General features: G+C 36.2%; 1 protein-coding gene across 2 annotated transcripts in view; it reads left to right on the top strand.

The window, feature by feature from the left end:
• Positions 1 to 21,383, top strand: part of SLK (STE20 like kinase) — a 62,212-nt gene that overhangs the window by 34,317 nt on the left and 6,512 nt on the right. The window contains exons 9-18 of one of the 2 annotated variants that reach the window (XM_033183688.1): positions 170 to 1,528; positions 3,538 to 3,668; positions 3,887 to 4,010; positions 6,369 to 6,548; positions 8,929 to 9,021; positions 16,268 to 16,397; positions 16,884 to 17,008; positions 18,144 to 18,332; positions 18,891 to 19,016; positions 20,025 to 20,138. In XM_033183688.1, the coding sequence (XP_033039579.1) occupies positions 170 to 1,528; positions 3,538 to 3,668; positions 3,887 to 4,010; positions 6,369 to 6,548; positions 8,929 to 9,021; positions 16,268 to 16,397; positions 16,884 to 17,008; positions 18,144 to 18,332; positions 18,891 to 19,016; positions 20,025 to 20,138 (2,571 nt within the window). The remainder of the gene's footprint in view (positions 1 to 169; positions 1,529 to 3,537; positions 3,669 to 3,886; positions 4,011 to 6,368; positions 6,549 to 8,928; positions 9,022 to 16,267; positions 16,398 to 16,883; positions 17,009 to 18,143; positions 18,333 to 18,890; positions 19,017 to 20,024; positions 20,139 to 21,383) is intronic. The other variant, XM_033183697.1, reaches the window with a different exon arrangement.

The following is a 21,383-nucleotide window of genomic DNA, read 5'->3' as shown; positions in this document are numbered from 1 at the left end:
CTGCACCTGGCCCATTTTTTTTATATTTCTTATGAGAAGAATTGTTAATTCTTTAAATTCAGCAACATTCGCTGAATAAAGATCTTAAATCATTGTATGTCTGTAAACATTGTTTTGGTCACTCTTAGGGTCATGTTTTAACATTAAAAATATATTAAATCTTTTTTAGCCAATACCTGCAAGTAAGCGTACATCTTCTGACCTTAGTATCGCCAGCTCTGAAGAAGATAAACTTTCACAAAATGCTTGTATTTTGGAATCTGTCTCAGAAAAAACAGAACATAATAACTCTGAAGATAAACTCAACAGCAAAATTCTTAATGAAAAACCCACCACTGATGAACCTGAAAAGGCTGTGGAGGATATTAGTGAACATGTTACCGATGATCAGTTAGAAGCAATGACTGAACTCCATGACAGAACAGCAGTAATCAAGGAGAATGAGAGAGAGGAGGAGAGGCCCAAGCTTGAAAATCTGCCTGACACAGAAGACCAAGAAACTGTGGACATTAATTCAGTCAGTGAAGGAAAAGAGAATAATATAATGATAACCTTAGAAACAAGTATTGGACATAATCTAAAATCTGAGGAAGAAAAGGATCAGGAAAAGCAACAGGTGTTTGAAAATAGGCTTACAAAATCTGAAGAAATTAAAGATACTATTTTGCCAATAGTAGATTTAGTTTCTCAAGAGACTGGAGAAAAAGAGGCAAATATTCAGGCAGTTGATAGTGAAGTTGGGCTTCCAAAGGAAGACACCCAAGAGAAATTGGGGGAAGACGACAAAACTCAAAAAGATGTGATCAGCAATACAAGTGATGTGATAGGAACATATGAGGCAGCAGATGTGGCTCAGAAAGCAGATGAAGACAGTGCTGAGGATACACAGAGTAATGATGGGAAAGAAGTGGTCGAAATGGGCCAGAAATTAATTAATAAGCCCACGGTGGGTCCTGAGGCTGGTGGTACTAAGGAAGTTCCTATTAAAGAAATAGTTGAAATGAATGAAATAGAAGAAGGTAAAAATAAGGAACAGGTAATAAACAGTTCAGAGAACATAATGGACATCAATGAGGAACCAGGAACAACTGAAGTTAAAGAAATTACTGAGTCAAGTATCACTGAAGAAATAGAGGTCAGAAGTGTGGTAGCTGATACCGACCAAAAGGCTTTAGTAAGTGAAGTCCAGGATGCTTCTAAAGTCACTACTCAGATAGATAAAGAGAAAAAAGAAATTCCGATGTCAATTAAAACAGAGCCTCAAGTCACTGCAGTTTCACAGCCCAGTGAACCTCAGCCTGTTCTAATACCTAGTATTAATATCAACTCTGACAGTGGAGAAAATAAAGAAGAAATAGGTTCTTTATCAAAAACTGAAACTATTCTGCCACCAGAATCTGAGAATCCAAAGGAAAATGATACTGATTCAGGCACTGGTTCCACTGCTGATACTAGCAGCATTGACTTGAATTTATCCATCTCTAGCTTCCTAAGTAAAACTAAAGACAGTGGATCAATATCTTTACAAGTAAGTGTGCATGAGTCATTGTTTGGAATTTCCTTTGTCATTTTCTCAATTCAGAGTTTATGTGAAATTGATGTCTTGAAAATAAAACAGCATTAAATCAATGTAGTATTAACCATACAAATTCTTATAGCCTATGAAAGCAATTAAAAGAACTAAGGAGATTCTGGATGTAATCTTTAAGTTTTGTGGTAGGATCTACCTATTTTTGCAAATCTGATGCAGATAAACAGTGTAATATGGTTGCTTGGTGTGATTAGGTTCTTTTATTGGACATATCTAGATGCAACATTAGCAAGAATCAACAATATATGAGAGAATTAGAAATTGAAAGAATGATCTCTTTTTAAGCACATTTAGGGTATAAATAATCCTTGATTTACCATTGGCCCATGCAGTCACAGACATTGCCACTGCCATGAGAACCATTGTGGGGAAAACAAAACAAACACTACAGCCCAGAACATGTGGAGCTTTGAGTGTAATTCTCAAATCTTAGTGTGGTTAGGAGTTACTAGGGGCTATGTAGAAGTCTGGAATGGGTCCCAAGAATCAGTATTTGTAGCAAAAGATCCCACAGAATTCTGATGCAGGTGATCCATGGGGCACCCCTTGGAGAATACTTCTTAGACCCTCTGGGTTGATGGTAGCAGAAGAGAAGACAGAAAAGCAGGAACAACCTAGGAAAACTGACTTAGATGGATCTCCAGGGCATGAGTGGTCAGTCTGCCTGTCAGCCCCAAATGATTACATGTATTCTTCTTTTTTCAGTTTGCTTTCTTTCACTGACTGAAATCACCACCACTCTGAAATTCATTCACTGACTTAATAGCCTCTTTTAAAAATGCAAATAACTTGTATAAGAATGAAGGAGATATTAATTATTGAACTTTTAGTAGGAGCTGAAGAAATGTGAAGTTTGGAGGTTAAGGTGTAGGTGGGTGTATTTTTTGGAGTTTGCCATCATTAGATTTTAAAGGAATCCTGGGTAGGATACTGTAGTCCTGGACTCAGGAAGAAGAGCATGAGGATCCTGGAACCCTGGAGAAGAGAACAGTAAGAGGAGAGGATGCAGAAAGGTGATTGGAAGGTGCCATAGAGAAAATATTTAAAAATCGGATGCATTTTGAGTTTAGTATTTTCACATTCCATTTTTGCTCCCTCTGCCTTCTAACTCTTTCTTCTATATCAAAACCCAGTAAGTATCTGCCCTGAACACTTAATTTGTTTACCAAAATGTATTTGTAGGAGTCTTATATGTCTGTTATTTCTGTTTGCATTTAAATGTTTTTGGATACCAATTGAGGAATGAAGAGTTTAGTCTTGATAAAGAATTTTAGGCCATAGCTAGCAGCCAAATCTGGTACTTTTGGAATGCAGTGGAGGCACTGTCTTTGTAGTAACCCTAAAATCATACATGTATCTCTGGCCTTGAGATGGAGGGAGGGGCTGTTGATATTATTGTTACTGATTAAGTAGATTTTGATTCCCAGTGCTGGCAGTGTTTAAAAATTACCGGAGAGCTTTTTCAAAAAATTGATTTCCAGCTACCCCCAGACCTGTCAATCTAGATTTTTTTTAAGAGATGAGCCCCACAAATTCATTTCTAATTGTTTTGTCAGTGAAAAAGCAGAGATATCTGAGAAACTACAAAGTGAAAAGATGAAAAAAAGAGAACATGTAAAAGTTCTACTGATTAACTATGTGAATTGCTCATGATCACTGGTGCCTAATTATGTCATAAAAGCTATACATGAAAATGATGAACATGCATACTTTGAAAAAATTTGATTTCATCTGTGAAGACGTGTGTAAGTCAGATGACGTTTAAGGTGTTATAACTGGTTCCACAGATGAGTCTGCTGCTTTATATTTATACTTTCTATGTGTAGTCTGCATGGCTGTTCAGTTGTTTTGTCTTAAGAAAGAAAGAAATGTTAAAAGAAGAAGAAAATGTTTCCTACCTCCAGTATTCCCTGTACAAAGCCTAACTAAAATAAAATCTCTCTCAGGAAACAAGAAGACAAAAGAAAACATTGAAGAAAACACGCAAATTTATTGTTGATGGTGTAGAAGTGAGTGTAACAACGTCAAAGATAGTTACAGATAGTGATTCCAAAACTGAAGAATTGCGGTTTCTTAGGTGAGTAGAGAAACAATGTAATTAAAACTGGTTTGTGACTTCTTTTCAGTCTCTGAAAAGTCAGAAGAATAGAGAAACAAAGGTAAATTATTGGCTAATTTTTTATTATTCTTTTACTACCGTTGCACTTGAAAGAAAATTTTTAAAGCTTAAAAAAAAAGTATTTCAGAAGTGTAATTTTTGCTGTCTTCTCTGTCATTACCATTAAATTTTGTCAGACGTCAGGAACTTCGGGAATTAAGATTTCTTCAGAAAGAAGAGCAAAGAGCCCAACAGCAGCTCAATAGCAAACTACAGCAACAACGAGAACAAATTTTCCGGCGCTTTGAGCAGGAAATGATGGTAAAGTCTGATTTTTATACCATTTTATACCCTTTCGTGTTAATAATGACATTTAGTGCAAAAAAAAAAAAAAAACAAACAAACAAACAAAAAAAGCAGGTTACAGAACTTGTTCTCTGATTGCCAGATTTCTGTAGCTTTGTGATTTATTTCTGGCATTTTTATCTTTTTGGTGTTCTGGATGCCTTTTATTGATTTATTCTTTTTTCTTGAGAGGATTTTCTGTCCTAGTCTACCTCAAGCTGTTTATGGTGTGATGGGTTGTTTTATTTTTCTCTCATGAAAACTTAAAATCGTGAAGTCAGTGAACAACGTTCCTAGATTTGCCTATTGCTGAATAATTTTTCAGTGCCCTAATTAGATCTTTCAGATTTGGAATCCAAGATTTTAAGCCAGTTTAGAGCAGTTGACTTCAAACCTAGATGAGCAGTAAGACTCCTCAGGGGCTTTTTAAAAATGTGCTTTATTCTCTGACTTCTACAGTTAAGCCTCCACATCTTTCTTTCCTGCTGCTAGAGGAAATAGTGCTTACTAGTCCCAGGTAGCTGTCACTGAGTCCTTCAGTTTTTGCCTTGTGTCCAAAGTTGGAAAAGGAATTAATAATGTAATATAAAATTTTTGTAATTTATGTTGACTATCTGCCTTAATGTAGGTTAGAAAAAGTATCATTTGAAATGTTATAGTACTCATGTTTTGAATATAGTCCTTGTGTTGACTTGTAATTTTAATTGATAAAGATTGTTTTGTGTAATTAGCCAGGCGAGGTGGCAGGCACCTGTAGTCCCAGCTACTTGGGAGGCTGAGGTAGGAGAATGGCGTGAACCCGGGAGGTGGAGCTTGCAGTGAGCCAAGATGGCACCACTGCACTCCAGCCTGGGCAACAGAGTGAGACTCCGTCTCAAAAAAAAAAAAATTTTTTTGTGTGTGAACTGTGGATTGTTGATTACATGAGCTGGATCATAACTGAGATTTCCTAAGAAAATAATGAACTTTTGTTCTCATTGAGTATTTTTATAGTACTTATGTTGTTTTCCAAAACCTTGTAAAATCTGTATTTCTCCCCCACCATACTTTCTGAAATGTTTTACTTTTCAGTTTTTTTAAAAAGAAAATATACATTACAAATAAATAACTATACCTGTATTCAAAAACAGTGTTACTGAGTATTATATAAACAGGAGTCTTGTTGAAAGAGTAGATTTATAATTCCAAAAGATCTATTCCAATAGAATAAGATGTTTATTGTAAGAATCATAATGTGGAAGAGTAAATCTGAAAATGACAAGTAATCTTATTATTAAATAATAGTGATATTATTAATAGTATTATTTTATTAAAGTAGACTTCAAATAAGCCCTTTGATTTATCAAAAATTTTATTGGATAAATATTGAAATTTTTCTAATTTGCTTTACTACTTCACAACAATTGGCTATTCTTCTGGATAATCTAAAAACTTTGAACATTCTGCTAGTATAATAGAAAACAAATTTTGGGTTGGGCGCAGTGCCTTACACCTGTAATCCTGGCACTTTGGGAGGCCGAGGTGGGCAGATCACTTGAGGCCAGGAGTTCGAGACCAGCCTGGCAAACATGGTAAAACCCTGTCTCTACTAAAAATACAGAAAACGTAGCTAGAGAGGGTGTCACATGCCTGTAATTCCATCTACTCAGGAGGCTGAGGCGTGAGAATCATTTGAATCTGGGAGGCAGAGGTTGTAGTGAGCAGAGATTGCGCCACTGCACTCCAGCCTGGGTGACAGAGGGAGATCCTGTCTCAAAAAGAAAAGAAAACAAACAAACAAAAAACAGAAAAGGAAAAGAAAAGAAAAAAAAAAAGACCAGGCACAGTGGTTCATGCCTGTAATACCAGTATTTTGGGAGGCTAAGGCAGGAGGATTACTTGAGCCCAGAAGTTTAAGACCAACCTAGGCAACATAGTGATAGCCCCATCTCTCCAAAAAAATAAATAAATAAATAAAAAGATAAGCTGGTCATGGTGGCGTGCACCTGTAGTCCCAGCTACTTGGGAGGCTGAAGCAGGAGGATTGTTTGAGCCCAGGAGGCTGAGGCTGCAGTCAACTGTGATTGTGCAACTGCACTCCAACCTGGGTGACAGAATGAGACCCTGTCTAATAAATAAATAAAATAGAAAAAAATTTTCCATGTTAGAAAAAAATGAACTCATTTTTTTGAGAATTTTCATAACATATTTTAGTGCATTTGACTTTTTATTGTAAAGGTTATAGCACATTACTAAATTTAAATACTAGTTGTGTTCTCTTAGGAAACATCTTTACTATAAGGGGTTAATATGGGTGATGGAAAAATTATCATCTTGAGCTATATTGTTTTACAGAGTAAAAAGCGACAATATGACCAGGAAATTGAGAATCTAGAAAGACAGCAGAAACAGACTATCGAACGCCTGGAACAAGAGCACACAAATCGCTTGCGAGATGAAGCCAAACGCATTAAAGGAGAACAAGAGAAAGAGTTGTCCAAATTTCAGAATATGCTGAAGAACCGAAAGAAGGAGGTAAGTGTACACCACTGTTTTTAATTACTAAAGCTTTTTTTAAAAAAAAAAATTGTTTTAAGACTATCTAAGGAATTAGGAATACTAATAATACTTGATAGTTAAATAGCACTCATTCATTCTTTCATTCGGTCTTCTCAGCAGTCATATAGAGTTGTAATAAGGTCAGTCATTATTCCCATTTTACTACCAAGAAAACTGGAGTAAGAGATTTTAGTGACCTGTTCACAGACTACCCCTAAATGTCCAGCTAAACCTTGAATCAAGTCTTCAAATTGAGTTTAATCCATTTTCCAGTCTACCATTGTCCTTAATGCAACACATTTAAGTCCTTATACAAAAGTATTTTTTAGAAAACTTACTATGTTGTGTTTGCCAGTGGCAGCAGTAATTCATTTTATTATTTATAAGTTGTCATCTTTAATTCATACTTTTAACAATTTTGTTTGTTGATTAGCTTCATTGCCTTTCATGGATATTGTGCCAAACAAAAGCTGAATAACCTGAAATTTGACATGCTACCTATAACCATCATATTGTGAGGTACTTTGAAGAACTAGAAGTGGAACATATCTGTAAAGTCATTTGATTAGAATGAGTTTTTTCATTGTTTCCTGAAACTGTTTCATTTTGTTATAGAATCTGTTTGCAGTGTAACAGATTGTCATTGCTTCAGAAGGAAGGTTTACATATTAGCATCTCTTTTTGTCCCAAATTAAAACTAAAAGAGCTTAACATGTAGGTAATTTTCTGAGATAATTTTATGATTTATTAACATCTTCAGTATAGGAAGAGGATTTTCCTTTTCATGATATAAAAGACACCAGAGACAATGATTGTGATCAACTTTATTAGGGTTGGAACAAACAGAAACCTCAGCCAAACTAATAAATGCATTTTCACTTTTGTTATAAATCTCAAATACCCAGATTCATTGACTTTAACATTTAAATTGAGAAGAAAATTGAATGTCATATTGCTGAATCTTAAGGATTTGCTTTGAAAAGGATAGAGTCAAACATTAATACAGTGATTTTATGATTTCTTTAGATAAAGATGAATGAAATGATATGTAATTTTGTTTGATGTGGCTTCCATTTCTAAAGATCACTATTATTACTATTTCTTATGTTTTATGTAGAATTGCTGTATATACTGTTAGATATGACATTACTAGGGCTGCATGTTAATTTTCTCACAAATAGTTTTTGAGATATTCTTTATATCAGTTAAATTTAAAAATTAATCCTAGATATAAAAGTCTCAGTTATTATTTTTGTTTGGGGGGTAGGAGAGTTTCAGCCGCTGAACATGTTTGAGATCATGATATGCATATTTTAAATAATTACATTATGTATTTTTTTTCCTTATTGCTAAACTTCTTGCATTTGGGGAGTCTCTTCCTTTTAATGGTGATTTGGTTTCATGAGGGATTACTGATGGGAAATTTTAAATACATGATGTTAAATCAAAATCAGTCTCTTTCACGGACCATCAATAGCATGTGGTGATTTGGAATCTGGTTTCTTTTGGTGCTTCTACTTGTAAACACATGATTGTTTTTCATAGTTGGATTACAGATCTATTGTTGGGTGGAATATACTTCTAAGATTTCAAAATGATTAAAAGAAGGAGCTCTAAAATATACTTCATTCTATATTTTATCTGCTATAATAAATCATAGCTTACTAAACTTACTTTTGAGAGTGCTCATATTACCAATTTTTAAGTTGACAGGCTTGGCTTAACTTGTCAGCAAAGGGAAATGTTATTCTAATCCTATTCAGATACATTCGTTTTTACCACACCATGTATAAAATGGTGTGCTTATGAAGAAACTTAGTATCCATTTATTTCTCCTTTGTGTATTCTAAGACTTGCTTTCCTTTTTTCTTTTCGGCCTCATTAAGTAGATTTTATTTCGCATTGTTTCTTTATTATGATCAAGCCAATTATGAAATTTTGCACTTTTATAAATGGCATTAGCTTTCCTTATGTTCAATATTTCCAACTATGTCAGTAGGTACGTTTATAATTTTATGATCTTTCAACAAGGTCAGTTAAATTTATCCCTTTAGTTCAGCATCAGTGCTGCAAGTAATTCTTCGCTGGTTGTCTTTGGATCTTTAAGAGAGAGAATGATGTATAGGGATATTTAGCAACTAATTAACCTTTGTGTGGTGTAATGTCCCTTTCTGCACTGAGATTATGCATGTTCTCTTCTTTCGTTCTTTTTCACCAGACTAACACCTATGCTAATGCATGTTGAAAGGAACTTTTTAACAACTTTAATATTTGACTTGTAGCTTATCTGCTCTCATAAATGCTTGCTGTGGAGAAAGCATTATTTCCCCACCTCCTGCATGCTTATACACTGTAGGTTATAAATGAAGTGGAGAAAGCACCCAAAGAGCTGAGAAAAGAGCTCATGAAACGCAGGAAAGAGGAGCTTGCACAAAGCCAGCATGCTCAGGTAACAGCAGCAGCTTAATGCTACTAAAAACAGAAAGCACCATTTTCTTACAGCTTGATAAACCATGGTTGAAAGGGTAAATTTTAAGTGTTATTATTATATGATGTTGACTTCTCCCTATTCAAAAACTCTTGGAATCCTCTTTATTTAATACTAAATTCATACTAATGGTGACATTTAAGTTGCTAATATGAAATTAAGTAGAATTTTTGGAAAGTTGACTCCAGATGAAATAAACAAGTATATGAATGTATAATACACTTATCTGATTTTAATCTTGATGGGAGCTTATAGTTTTAAGTAGTAATGCCAATGTTTTATAGAAAACTTTTAGGACATAAAAATAGAGGATGGTATATAAGCTTTGTGCTTACAAAAACTATGCCCATTAAAACGCTATTATTTCCATAAAATTCAGTTAGAAAAAAAATAGCAAATGGTAACTTTAAATGGTAGTTCAAACATTACTTTTAAGCGTGACAACATAAGCAACTTTAAGACCAGATTTTAAATATTAAGTACCTTGTTTTTCTTTTTGGTTCAGAATCAAGCAGTTAAACAAATAGACTATTTTTTACATATATATAGTTTAAAGCAGCCCGATCTAGGTTATGATAAAGTTGAGCCTTGTCATAAGATGGGTGAATTCTTTTTTTTTTTTTTTCCAAGTCAGAGTCTCGCTCTGTCTCCAGGCTGGGTGCAGTGGTGCGATCTCAGCTCACTGCAACCTCCACCTCCTGGGTTCAAGTGATTCTCCTGCCTCAGCCTCCCGAGTAGCTGGGACTTACAGGCGTGCGCCACCATGCCCAGCTAATTTTTTGTATTTTTAGTAGAGACGGGGTTTCACCATGTTGGTCAGGATGGTCTTGATCTCTTGACCTTGTGATCTGCCCACCTTGGCCTCCTAAAGTGCTGAGATTACAGGCGTGAGCCACCGCCCTTGGCCGGGTGAATTCTTTACAAAATGAGATAAATTAGTATTTTTAACAGAATTTTCTAGAATTATCTCACATAAAGTCTTTTATATGAAGGAAGATAAATCTTCTGATTAAATTTATCCTAAGCCTGGAGGCAAGGATAAATGAGCTCAGTTTTCCGTTACATGTCAGTGAAAGGAATAAGAGATGTGTATCGTGTATTAACTGTTCTTTTGGATTATCTTTTTAATGTCGTTTTATGTGGTTTAACAACTGGTTCCCAGACTTGTGGATTTTATAGACCCATAAAAAGAAACATAGAAACAATAAAAACCACTGGGGACCGTGACATGGGCTGCCATTGAAAATTTTTTTTTTAAATTTTGCTAAATAAAGATATTTTAAAACTACCATTTACTTGTCACCATCATTTAAAAGGAGAGAATATTTTTAACACCATGAAAAATAAGGAAAATATAATCTTAGAATTTAAAACTTAAATAAAACTAGCTTATCTGAATAAATTTAGTTTGCTTTTGTTTTTTTCTTGCCATGAGCCATTGAAACATTTTGTCTTGGCCTGGTGTGGGGATTCCTAGTTCAAGGTAGTTAATAGCAAGTGCAGCATTTACTATGTGTTAGGCATTGTTCTAAATGCTCTACGTGTATGAACTTACTTAATCTGAGTTAATTACCCTTGAGGTAGTCTTATTACCCCCATTTTACGGTTGAGGGAACTAAAGCACAGGAAGGCTGAGTGACCCTGCAAAGGTCACACACCTGGGTAATGGTAGAGCCAGGATTCTCATCCAGATAAGTGTGGGTACGTGTTTCACACGCTGATTCACTGCACCATACTGCCTCATATTTAAGCTACCTACTGGTGCTGCAACTTAAACTCTCATCAGCTTGACTCAGTGGTTCTTTTTTTTTTTTTTTTTTTTTTTTTTGAGGCGGAGTCTCGCTCTGTCGCCCGGACTGGAGTGCAGTGGCCAGATCTCAGCTCACTGCAAGCTCCGCCTCCTGGGTTTCCGCCATTCTCCTGCCTCAGCCTCCCAAGTAGCTGGGACTACAGGCGCCCGCCACCTCGCCCGGCTAGTTTTTGTATTTTTAGTAGAGACGGGGTTTCACCGTATTAGCCAGGATGGTCTCGATCTCCTGACCTCGTGATCCGCCCGTCTCGGCCTCCCAAAGTGCTGGGATTACAGGCTTGAGCCACCGCGCCCGGCCGACTCAGTGGTTCTTGGCCATGTCTTGTTACCAAGTGAAGAGGAAGTCCTTGCTGGCCCCACATGTACTTTGGTTAATTGGGATTTCAAACTAGATTAGAATAATATAGTTTTTGCCTTGTAAAGGAATATAGATTTTATTAATTCCAAAAGGCCATATATCAAATTCTAAAGTCGAAACTGAGAATTAGTGTTGAATGAATTAGGTAATACTATGTTTTAATAAGACTTTGTTGATAATTATTCGTATAATTTTGGGAATAGGCCAATATTTTCTGAGTAGAGCTGAAAGTAATCATAAATTCCTTCAGTAAATCTAATGAGGAATTTAGTGATCTAACAGATTTTAAAAGTATTTCTGTCTACTGCTTTAAGCGAAGGTACAAAAGCTTTATAACTTTATAGTCTATTTCATACTTTTTTTTGAGAATTTGTAAGTAATGGTCATACAGTCATGCAGCTAGAACATATTTGATCATTTAAGTCCAGTGGTTTTCAAACTATACTAACAGGAACTTTTGAGAAGCAACTCTGGGAGTCCCTAAGAAGGCAGGTACTCTGTGCTGTGAGCCCCTGCTTCTGCTTCAATTCAAGCAACATCACTTTTGCTGTTTTGTAAACTGGGATTTTTTGGGGGTGAGTTTTACAAAAGGAGGTTCTACTTGCTTAAAAAACAAGAGCAACACACTAGACTTTGGAAACCACTGATCTAGTTCAAATCCTTCATTTTACAGATGAGAAAGAGGTTCCTCTGTTAAGTGACTTGTTCCAGGCCACAAGAAACTCAACATTTGTATAATTATTCTTTTTGTTTACAAAAAGCAATTCAGATATATTCTTACCTGGGAGGTGCATTCTATTCTGATCCACAGGGTGTTGCTCAGGTCATGATTCAGTCTTTTCAGTTGTCATCTTGTGCAGTCTTCAACGCCCAAATGCAGGACGTAAGTCCCACGTGCCTGTGGGAGGATGGCTTCTCCTGTTTTACCTGCCTTTTCACATGTGCTTTTTCATTGTTGGCTTCATTTGCCAAAATCTAGATGATTGATACATGATAATGTTTGTAATGACAATAATAGCAATAACCTGACTTTAGAGTACAGTATTCTTCAGAATTTTCACATTTGATTCTCATTGCCACCACCCTAATACAGGGATGGAGTCATAACCATTTTACAGATGAAGAAATGGAGGCACAGAAGACTGTGATCTGCCTCAAGTTACATAAGAGATTAACAGTAGAGCTGGAACTAGAGCACTTTTAACACAGTGTTCTGTCTACCCTGCCACAAATTCTAATTTGGGATGTTCATATTTTTCAAGAAAATAAAATATCCTCTCAATAGTATAAGCTTTGCACATGTGAGAAATTGAATGCTGTGATTAGATTTTTATTTTCGTGTGAAGTGACATTTTGATTGCATATATGTGTATGTAGATGTTTTATTGATGGATATGGTCAGAAAAGCCATATTAAAAATAGTGATTTTCATTCCATTTAACTCTATTTTCCATTTATTCAAGTAGTCAATAATGAATAGTGAGTTGCTATTCTCCTTATTGTAGTTTTAAGTTAAGTCTAAAATTCCAAGCTGTATTCTTTCTTGCAGTTTCCATAGGGAAATAACTAGCTCATTTAACACTGTAATTTTTGTTTGTGATGTTTGATATATACAACAGGAGTAGATAGAATACAGCTTGATTTCAACCCCTCCTTTTTCCTCTGCTGAAATTAGACTTGTTTTTTATTATTGGCAGCTGTTTGACTCTTTTTACAGTTTTCTAAGAGAGTAAGGAAAACACTGATTTTTAAAAGGAGAGGGAGAAATTATGAATTACGATCACTTTTCTGATCATTACCATTTTTAGCCTTTCTTTTCATTTAAAATGATCAAATTCTATACAAATAGCCCAATATATCATAACCCTTTCTTACAGTTTTCTATTTTTAATGTTTATAGTTATTAATATGATAAAGTTGTTTATCCAAATTTAAACTTGTACTTTTACAGTTTATGTGTTTACTTTAAAAAATGATTTTTGGCCTTAATAGTTTAGGTTCTTTTGCTGTTGTCTTTTATTTGTTAATCCAAGTGATTAAGTCCATCTGTTTTTTGTTTTTTTTTAAGGTGAATGTAGTTTGTGTAATCTTTTTGAAATGTGAGTGCTCTTTTTGTACCTGGAAGTAATTTCTAAATATAAATTCCATTGTGAATGTTACTGTATTTGGCTTTTGAAGTTAGGAAGTTTAGTGAATGTGTAATAACATTAACGTTTTGTTTTGAGGTAATGAAATATATTGGTTGCTGTGTAAGGGACCTTTTCAGATAATTTTTAGCTTTAATATAAAAAATCCTTTATACAGTATCTGACTACATAGTTATCCAGATTCTGCTTAATTTTTCAAGTCTATAGCTCTGTAAGGCAGCTGCGTTCTTTGCTAACTCTAATTGTTAGGACTTGTATGCATTGGACTTACATCTGCCTATCTTGACTTTTACCTGTTGATCCCTATCTTACTTCTGGAACCACACAGTGCTAGTTCTGCCTGCTTCAGTATATAGTGTAACAGTCATAACTCTTCTTTACCCTGTATGAGTAGCTGCTTTAGGAACACTTCTCTGGTTCTTTCAGGCAGTCATTGTGAGGCATGGTTTCTGAACCCTTTATTCCCAGCTTTGAGTTTTCTGTGGTTTACTTTTGAACTTTTAAAAATGTGGTACCAAGGGAAGGGACCCACTACTCTTTATGTGGACTGAGATGAAGACTGTTGATACTTGGGACCAACTGAGTGGAAGCTCCTTGAAGGCAGAACTGTCTTTCATTGATTTTAGGAACCTTCTAAGTAATATAGTGCCCACCATTTACTAAGTGCTTAAAAAAGGTTTTCTTTGAATTGAACTCTTACCTTGTTTAATTTAGACATAAATACAGTAATATGAACAAAAATTGCATAGATGAGAAATTACATTTACTGTTTTAGTGGCACTGGCTAATATTTACCTTTTTTATTTTCTCATAATTATTTATTCACCCCGTCCTTTACTTTTGCATTTAATTTTTTTGTGCCTAAATGTAAGATTTATATTTATGCTAGTTAATTTAGACCCATTGTTTCTGTCTACACAGATTTTTTTGTTTTAATCCTGTATGTAAACCAATGATAAAAATGTTGAACAAAAGAAAACTCTTTGATATTTTTGCAGGTTACGTTGTTTATTGAACAAGTTTGTATATAGAAATTTTACAATTGAAATTAGAGAAACTAATTTTGTTACAAATAGTTACTAGGGAACAGAACAGCTTGAACAACTTTGTCATAACTTAAAAGATAGGCTTGGAGATTTCGTATCTCTTTAAATAAAACGCAGAAGCCTTTATTCTAGATAGTTGAATTTAAATATTCATTGAAAATTTTTCCAATGATAATTGCCTTAATGATAAAGTTTTACAGGTGACTATAGCCAAGTTGGTAATTGTATTTTATAGAGGCATTCATTAGTCTTTTCTTTCTGCTACTATATATGTATTTATGCTAAAATACAAATGATGATGCAGATGAGACAGCAGCATTTACGACACCACATTAGTTCACTCTCTGGCATGAACTGTGTCACCTCCAGAGATTCAGGATGGTAGCAAGGCAACCATCCTGAGGAGCGGAGTGAGACTCTCTGTGCATTGAGGAGCTGCCTGGCAGTGAGCCAGACCTCATCAGACTCTTAAGGCCTCAAGAATAGCTCCAAAATGCATATTAGGTTTTGATCTTCTCAAGGATGTGCAAGAGGGAGGATTACAAGTGAAATTCTGCTTCAATTCTAAATTCTAAATCCACACAAAGATTGATTGAATACTCCTTAAGTCAGTCACCACCTGCTATAACTGCCAAGAGAGGGATGGACAGATCCAAATTTACATTTCTTCAATTTGGATGTTACTCCTTTTCTTCTGTAAATGTATGATTCTAGCAGAAAGACCATCAGTCACTTTAACATTTCTTTTTTTTACACAATAATCGAAGAATGTTTTTCTAAAGCAGAAATTTCACATTTGGGTAGATAGTGTGTACTCAATAAATATTTGTTGAATGAATTAGTGAATCCCAAACATGTTTGTAGAATTCTATGATTATACAAATTTTCTTGATAGATTTATAGTATGTAACTCACTTTCCTATCCCCAGTTTGCATTTCTCTAGCAATGCATTACTTCTCATTAATTTCTCAAACTATTGTTCTTCTTTTTAGGCACATGCTGTAGATACAGAAACTATCTTCTTCTGTTAGGATAGCCATGGTATTTCTTCCTAAAATTTATCTCCTAAAATTCTTCCTCCTTAGTTCCCCAAATTCTGGTATCTGTTTCACCTATTAGCTCTTAATTGCCTTTCTTCCTAGAGGACATTTCTTTTCTTTTCCTTTTTTTTTTTTTTTTTTTGAGATGGAGTCTCGCTCTGTCACCCAGGTTGGAATGCAGTGGCATGATCTCAGCTTACTGCCACCTCTGCCCTCTAAATTCAAACAGTTCTCCTGCCTCAGCCTTCCTTGTAGCTGGGATTTACAGGTGTGTGCTACCACACCTGGCTAATTTTTGTATGCTAAGTAGAGATGGGGTTTCACCACGTTGGCCAGGCTGGTCTCGAACTCCTGACCTCAAGAAAACCACCCGTGTTGGCCTCCCAAAGTGCTGGGATTACAGGCATGAGCCACCACACCCGGCACCTAAAGAGCATTTCTTATTTATCCTTGTTTTAGTCATACCATAGTGGAATGAGTAATCGGTTTTAGAAACTGCAAATTTATTGTTCTCTCAAAGATGCTAGTCTAATAGGGCACTTTAATTATGAGTGGGCTATGTGCCTATTCTGTATGTATCATTCATAGTGAGTTTATAATATTATGTATTCTAATGCTTTTTTCTTAGACTGAATTGGATGACTAAATACATTTGTACTATATAATGTTGGTGATTTTAAAATCCAGCTAACTTTGCAAACTTGGTTTGGAACTCTTGTTAACCACTAATATATACAGTCATATAGATAAATGGATGTTTAGTTCATTAGATACTTGTTAACTGACAATTAACTGTTTTTAATAGGAACAAGAGTTTGTTCAGAAACAACAGCAAGAATTAGATGGCTCTCTGAAAAAGATCATCCAGCAGCAGAAGGCAGAGTTAGCTAATATTGAGAGAGAGTGCCTGAATAACAAGCAACAGCTCATGAGAGGTAACTTGTTAAAAAATACTGCAAAATGTAGAATTCCTTACGACAGTAGCAGTGAACGTAAACATACAACCTTTAAAATTTCTTCTTGCCCTGATGATGCTGGAAATAAATCTGAATAATTTCCTGTACTTGTTATGCCTTATAGTTGTTAGTATACCTAATGGTCGCATGTTAGAATGGGATTTAAAGTACTTATTTTCCCTAACAAATTAGCTTAGATTTTTTTTTTTTCTTTCTTATTAAGATGATTAAATAGAATTTTGGTGTTCACGGTAGGACATTCTCTGTTTATACGACATTAGAACAGAATGGAAAGAGGTAATAGATATTGCCTTACATTGGTTAAAATTGCACTTACAGCTCAGAATGTCAATACGTGTGTACAAGTTAGTGTATTTAGAATACTTTTATGTAAATATTAAAATGAAGAGCAAAGTATATTAGTAAAAAGAGCAAAGTGACATTTTGAAAACTGCTGTCTTCTAGCTCGAGAAGCTGCAATTTGGGAGCTCGAAGAACGACACTTACAAGAAAAACACCAGCTGCTCAAACAGCAGCTTAAAGATCAATATTTCATGCAAAGACATCAGCTACTTAAGCGCCACGAGAAGGTTAATGAAAGGAAAATATCTTCATTTTTTTGTTCGTTTTAAAATTTGCAAAGCTGTTTAGTTTTGAAACTTACTTTTCTTAGACAATGAATTTTAGATGTCCTTTCTGTCTTTTTTTTTTTTTTGAGATGGAGTCTCACTCTGTCGCCCAGGCTGGAGTGCAGTGGCATGAACTTGGCCCACTGTAAGCGCCGCCTCCCAGGTTCACGCCATTCTCCTACCTCAGCCTCCCGAGTAGCTGGGAGTATAGGCGCCCGCCACCACACCTGGCTAATTTTTTTTGTATTTTTTTAGTTGAGATGGAGTTTCACTGTGTTAGCCAGGATGGTCTCGATCTCCTGACCTCATGATCTGCCCACCTTGGCCTCCAGAAGTGCTGGGATTACAGGCGTGAGCCACCACACCCGACCTCCTTTCTGTCTTTTATCCTACAATTTCTTGGATGAAGTTTGGAGTAATTAATTGTATCTTGATCATGATTGCAAATTTCTTTTCTACAAATTATAAGGAAAATAACTAATTAAAATGCTTAAAGACGTTTTACACATTGTAATCTTCATCTTGGCTCTCAAAGGTAGCTATTTTGGCTCCATTTGTGGTTAAAGTATCTTGAAGTATGGACTCCTTGTGCTTATTAAAAGAGTTTCAATATAAGACTCTTATCACTAATAACTTTCTTTTCTTTTTATTCTTTTGAGACAGAGTCTCGCTCTGTCACCTGGGCTGGAATGCAGTGTCACTCAATCATAGCTCACTTAACCTCGAACTCCTGGGTTCAAGGGATCCTCCTCCCTCAGCCTCCCGAGTGCATTCATGCACCACCACACCCTGCTAATTAAAAAAAAATTTTGTGTGTGGAGACAGGGTCTCACTATGTTGCACAGGCTGGTCTCAAACTCCTAGGCTCAAGTGATCCTCCTGTGTCAGCCTCCCAAAGTGCGGGGATTACAGGTGTGAGCCACCAGACGCGGCCTAACTTCTTACAAGTTATTTTGTGCCTACTATTTTGCTGGTCACTGCAACAAGGGAGGGGGTAATTATAGGAGACAGCAACAACAAAATGACAGATTTGAGTGTGCGTGTGGGTACTGACTCTTGTTTCTATGTCACTGGATTCTGTTTAAAACTTCCATAGGAAACAGAGCAAATGCAACGTTACAATCAACGACTTATTGAGGAATTGAAAAACAGACAGACTCAAGAAAGAGCAAGACTGCCCAAGATTCAGCGCAGTGAAGCCAAGACGCGAATGGCCATGTTTAAGAAAAGTTTGAGAATTAACTCGACAGCCACACCAGATCAGGACCGTGATAAAATTAAACAGGTAAATATGCAAATTAGTCTGTCCTCTTTTAGGTTTTAAAGTTTTGAATGACCATTAGAAGTGCTATGAAATTCCTTTCTTTCTAAACAATCACAGCTACCTTAGGCTTGTTGATGTTCACTTTAACTCTGAGGTCTGGGGCTATAGATATATGGCATATACCAATTAGTCTTCCCCAGGATGGTGGTCACAGAGAGCGAAGCCCTTCCTCCTATACCAGCTCCTGAGCTACACTGGTCCTAAGACCAGCCCTGGGAATGAGGTGACTTGGACAACTTTTCAAGTCGAGATATATGGCCTCACTGTGATACTTTTGTAGTCACGGTCACACACACAAATTAACTGAGGTCACTAAGCAGATAGAAGGATCAAGGTTTTAATCAGAAGTTCCTGCTCCCCCCTGAAGCTGTGATGTGGGCTCCAGGTTTGAGTCTCAGCATATTATTACTTGTAGTTTCAGTTTATTGTGCCTTGTTTTGTTACATTCCTTTATATCTTCAGAATATATAGAAATCACATGCTTCTAAACTATAATTTATCTTTTTTTCTTATTTATAGTTTGCTGCACAAGAAGAAAAGAGGCAGAAAAATGAGAGAATGGCTCAGCATCAAAAACATGAGAATCAAATGCGGGATCTTCAGTTGCAATGTGAAGCCAATGTCCGCGAACTGCATCAGCTGCAGGTCAGATACAGAAGCCTGACAGCAAAGCCCATAGGATGCAGCAGCACAAGTGGCTGCTTTCGAGAGAACAGTAGCTAGCCAGAGTCAACTGCACCACACTTACGAACATGCTGGGGTTGAGAGGTTCTGTTTTTTGTACAGATCCAAATGAAGATCAGTTTAGTATCATAGGTGCTTGTGTAGATTATATATAACCATGATTAATGTAAACATGAAGCTAAATTGTAACCTAAGAAATTGAGTCTTTCAAAAGCAGTATTGAGTATGGTTTTTAGTATATTTTGCATGAAGATGTGGAGAGTTTCAAAATGATGTAGACAGTTTTGTTGTCATATTCTGAATTTTTTGTCAGATTCTAAATTTAGAATTTCTTTTCCTTTTAGAGGGAAATAGTTTTTTTTCTTCTAGGTTTTTGACATAAGCGATAAGTTAAATACATGGGAAGTTTTCTCCTAGGAAATTTAAAGGTTACTTGAGAGAGGGCTGATTTAGGACCTTACATAGAGTGTACAGCCCATCTAAAATGTTTAAGATTTCAGAGTAGTGTATAAATGTGGGTATCTATATATTTGCTTAATTTACTATAGTAGAACAGATCTTAATAGATTGGCCTAATAGGCCAAGAGATCTATTAGAGCAAGAGATCTATTAGGCCAACCCTTTGGTACCAGATCCCACATTCTGTACTCACGGGTAAAATGTATGCAAGCTGCCTTCTGAAGTGTCAGTTTTATGAGCAAATCTTCTTAGAAAGGAAAAACAAAAGCTCAAGCTAGTTCTTTTTAAGTTCTTTCTATGTGATATGTAATAGTTCTAGCTTATAAACTTGTAAAAATGAAGCTGTGATTCATTTCCTAATTCATGGCCCTTGGTTTTTATAGAGAAAAATTTGAATCTCAGTAATAGCATGACATTTGATGAGCAATTTATTATTTTGGAAGGTAATTGTATTTGTGAAAAATTGCTTAGTTGATCTGAAATTTTTTAAAATCCCAACTTTATTTTCAGAATGAAAAATGCCACTTGTTGGTTGAGCATGAGACTCAGAAACTGAAGGAGTTAGATGAGGAACATAGCCAAGAATTAAAGGAGTGGAGAGAGAAATTGAGACCTAGGAAAAAGGTAAATAAAAGCTTTAATTAAAATGATATGTGTGTACTCATCCATCTACCCAGCTATTGGCTCTTTACCTACTGTGTGTCAGGTACAGTGTCAGGGGCAGGAAACGTAGAGATGAAAAGATGAAGTTTCTATCCCCAGAAGGTTTGGAATCTAGTGACAAGCAGTTATGAATTGGCTGGGTCATTGCTCTGAAGGAGGTGAGTACAGGACACAGGGGAAAGGAACAGAATGTATAAGAGAGGAGGAAGAGAGCTTAAATCTGCCTGGGTAAGTCAGGGAAGGTCTTCAAGAAGAGATACCTTACAAGCCAAGTGAGTCTTGAAGGATGAGTAAGAACTTGCTGAGCGGATGGGCTGATTGGAGTGGAATGGGATGATTTGAGTAGAGAGAAGAGAATGAGTGAAAAGGAAGTGTACAGAGAATTGCAGAATGTTCTCTATCATTGGAGTATAAGAGGGGGTGTGCCGGTGTGTAGTCGTTAGGGAGGAAGAAAAGGAAGGAAGTGATGACAGCTGAGTCTGAACAGGTCAACCGCAGCCATATTACAAGGCCCTGGTATTCTATGTAAACTTGAAATCTGGTAAAATAGGGATGGTGTCTTCTCTGTCTCCCTCCTTTCCCTTGTTTGTACTTGACACCCTATTCACCTGATCTTACCGGCTAACCATGTCACCTGAGTTTTTGCTACCACTATATGATCTCTGACCCATTGCTACTCAAACTTAAACCTTTGTTTTGTGGGGGCCTTCCTGCCTACTATACACTTCCACCATTCCTTTCTTCCATCCATCCAGTCAGTCAAGGAAATACGTATTTAGCTATGTGCCAACGGAAGTGAAGTGACTAAATGAGTTCATAGTGTGGCTTTCTGTTTGTTTGTTTAGACAGAGTCTCACTCTGTCGCCCAGGCTGGAGTGCAGTGGCGCGATCTCGGCTCACTGCAACCTCCGCCTCCTGGGTTCAAGCAGTTCCCCTGCCTCAGCCCCCTAGGTTTTTGGGATTACAGGCATCCACCACACCTGGCTAATTTTTGTATTTTCAGTAGAGACGGGGCTTCGCCACGTTGGCCAGGCTGGTCTTGAACTCCTAACCTTGGGTGATCCACCCACTCCAGCCTCTCAAAGTGCTGGGATTACAGGCGTGAGCCACCATGCCCGGCCCGTAGTGTGGCTTTTTAATTTAAATTTTATTTATTGTTAAAATTTTTGAATAGGTAATGTATTCATGTAGTTTAGAATTCAAAAA

This window comes from Trachypithecus francoisi, unplaced genomic scaffold (assembly GCF_009764315.1).
Source record: "Trachypithecus francoisi isolate TF-2019V2 unplaced genomic scaffold, Tfra_2.0 Contig01579, whole genome shotgun sequence".
NCBI lineage: Eukaryota > Metazoa > Chordata > Mammalia > Primates > Cercopithecidae > Trachypithecus > Trachypithecus francoisi.
This window is presented reverse-complemented; position numbering and strand designations above follow the sequence as displayed.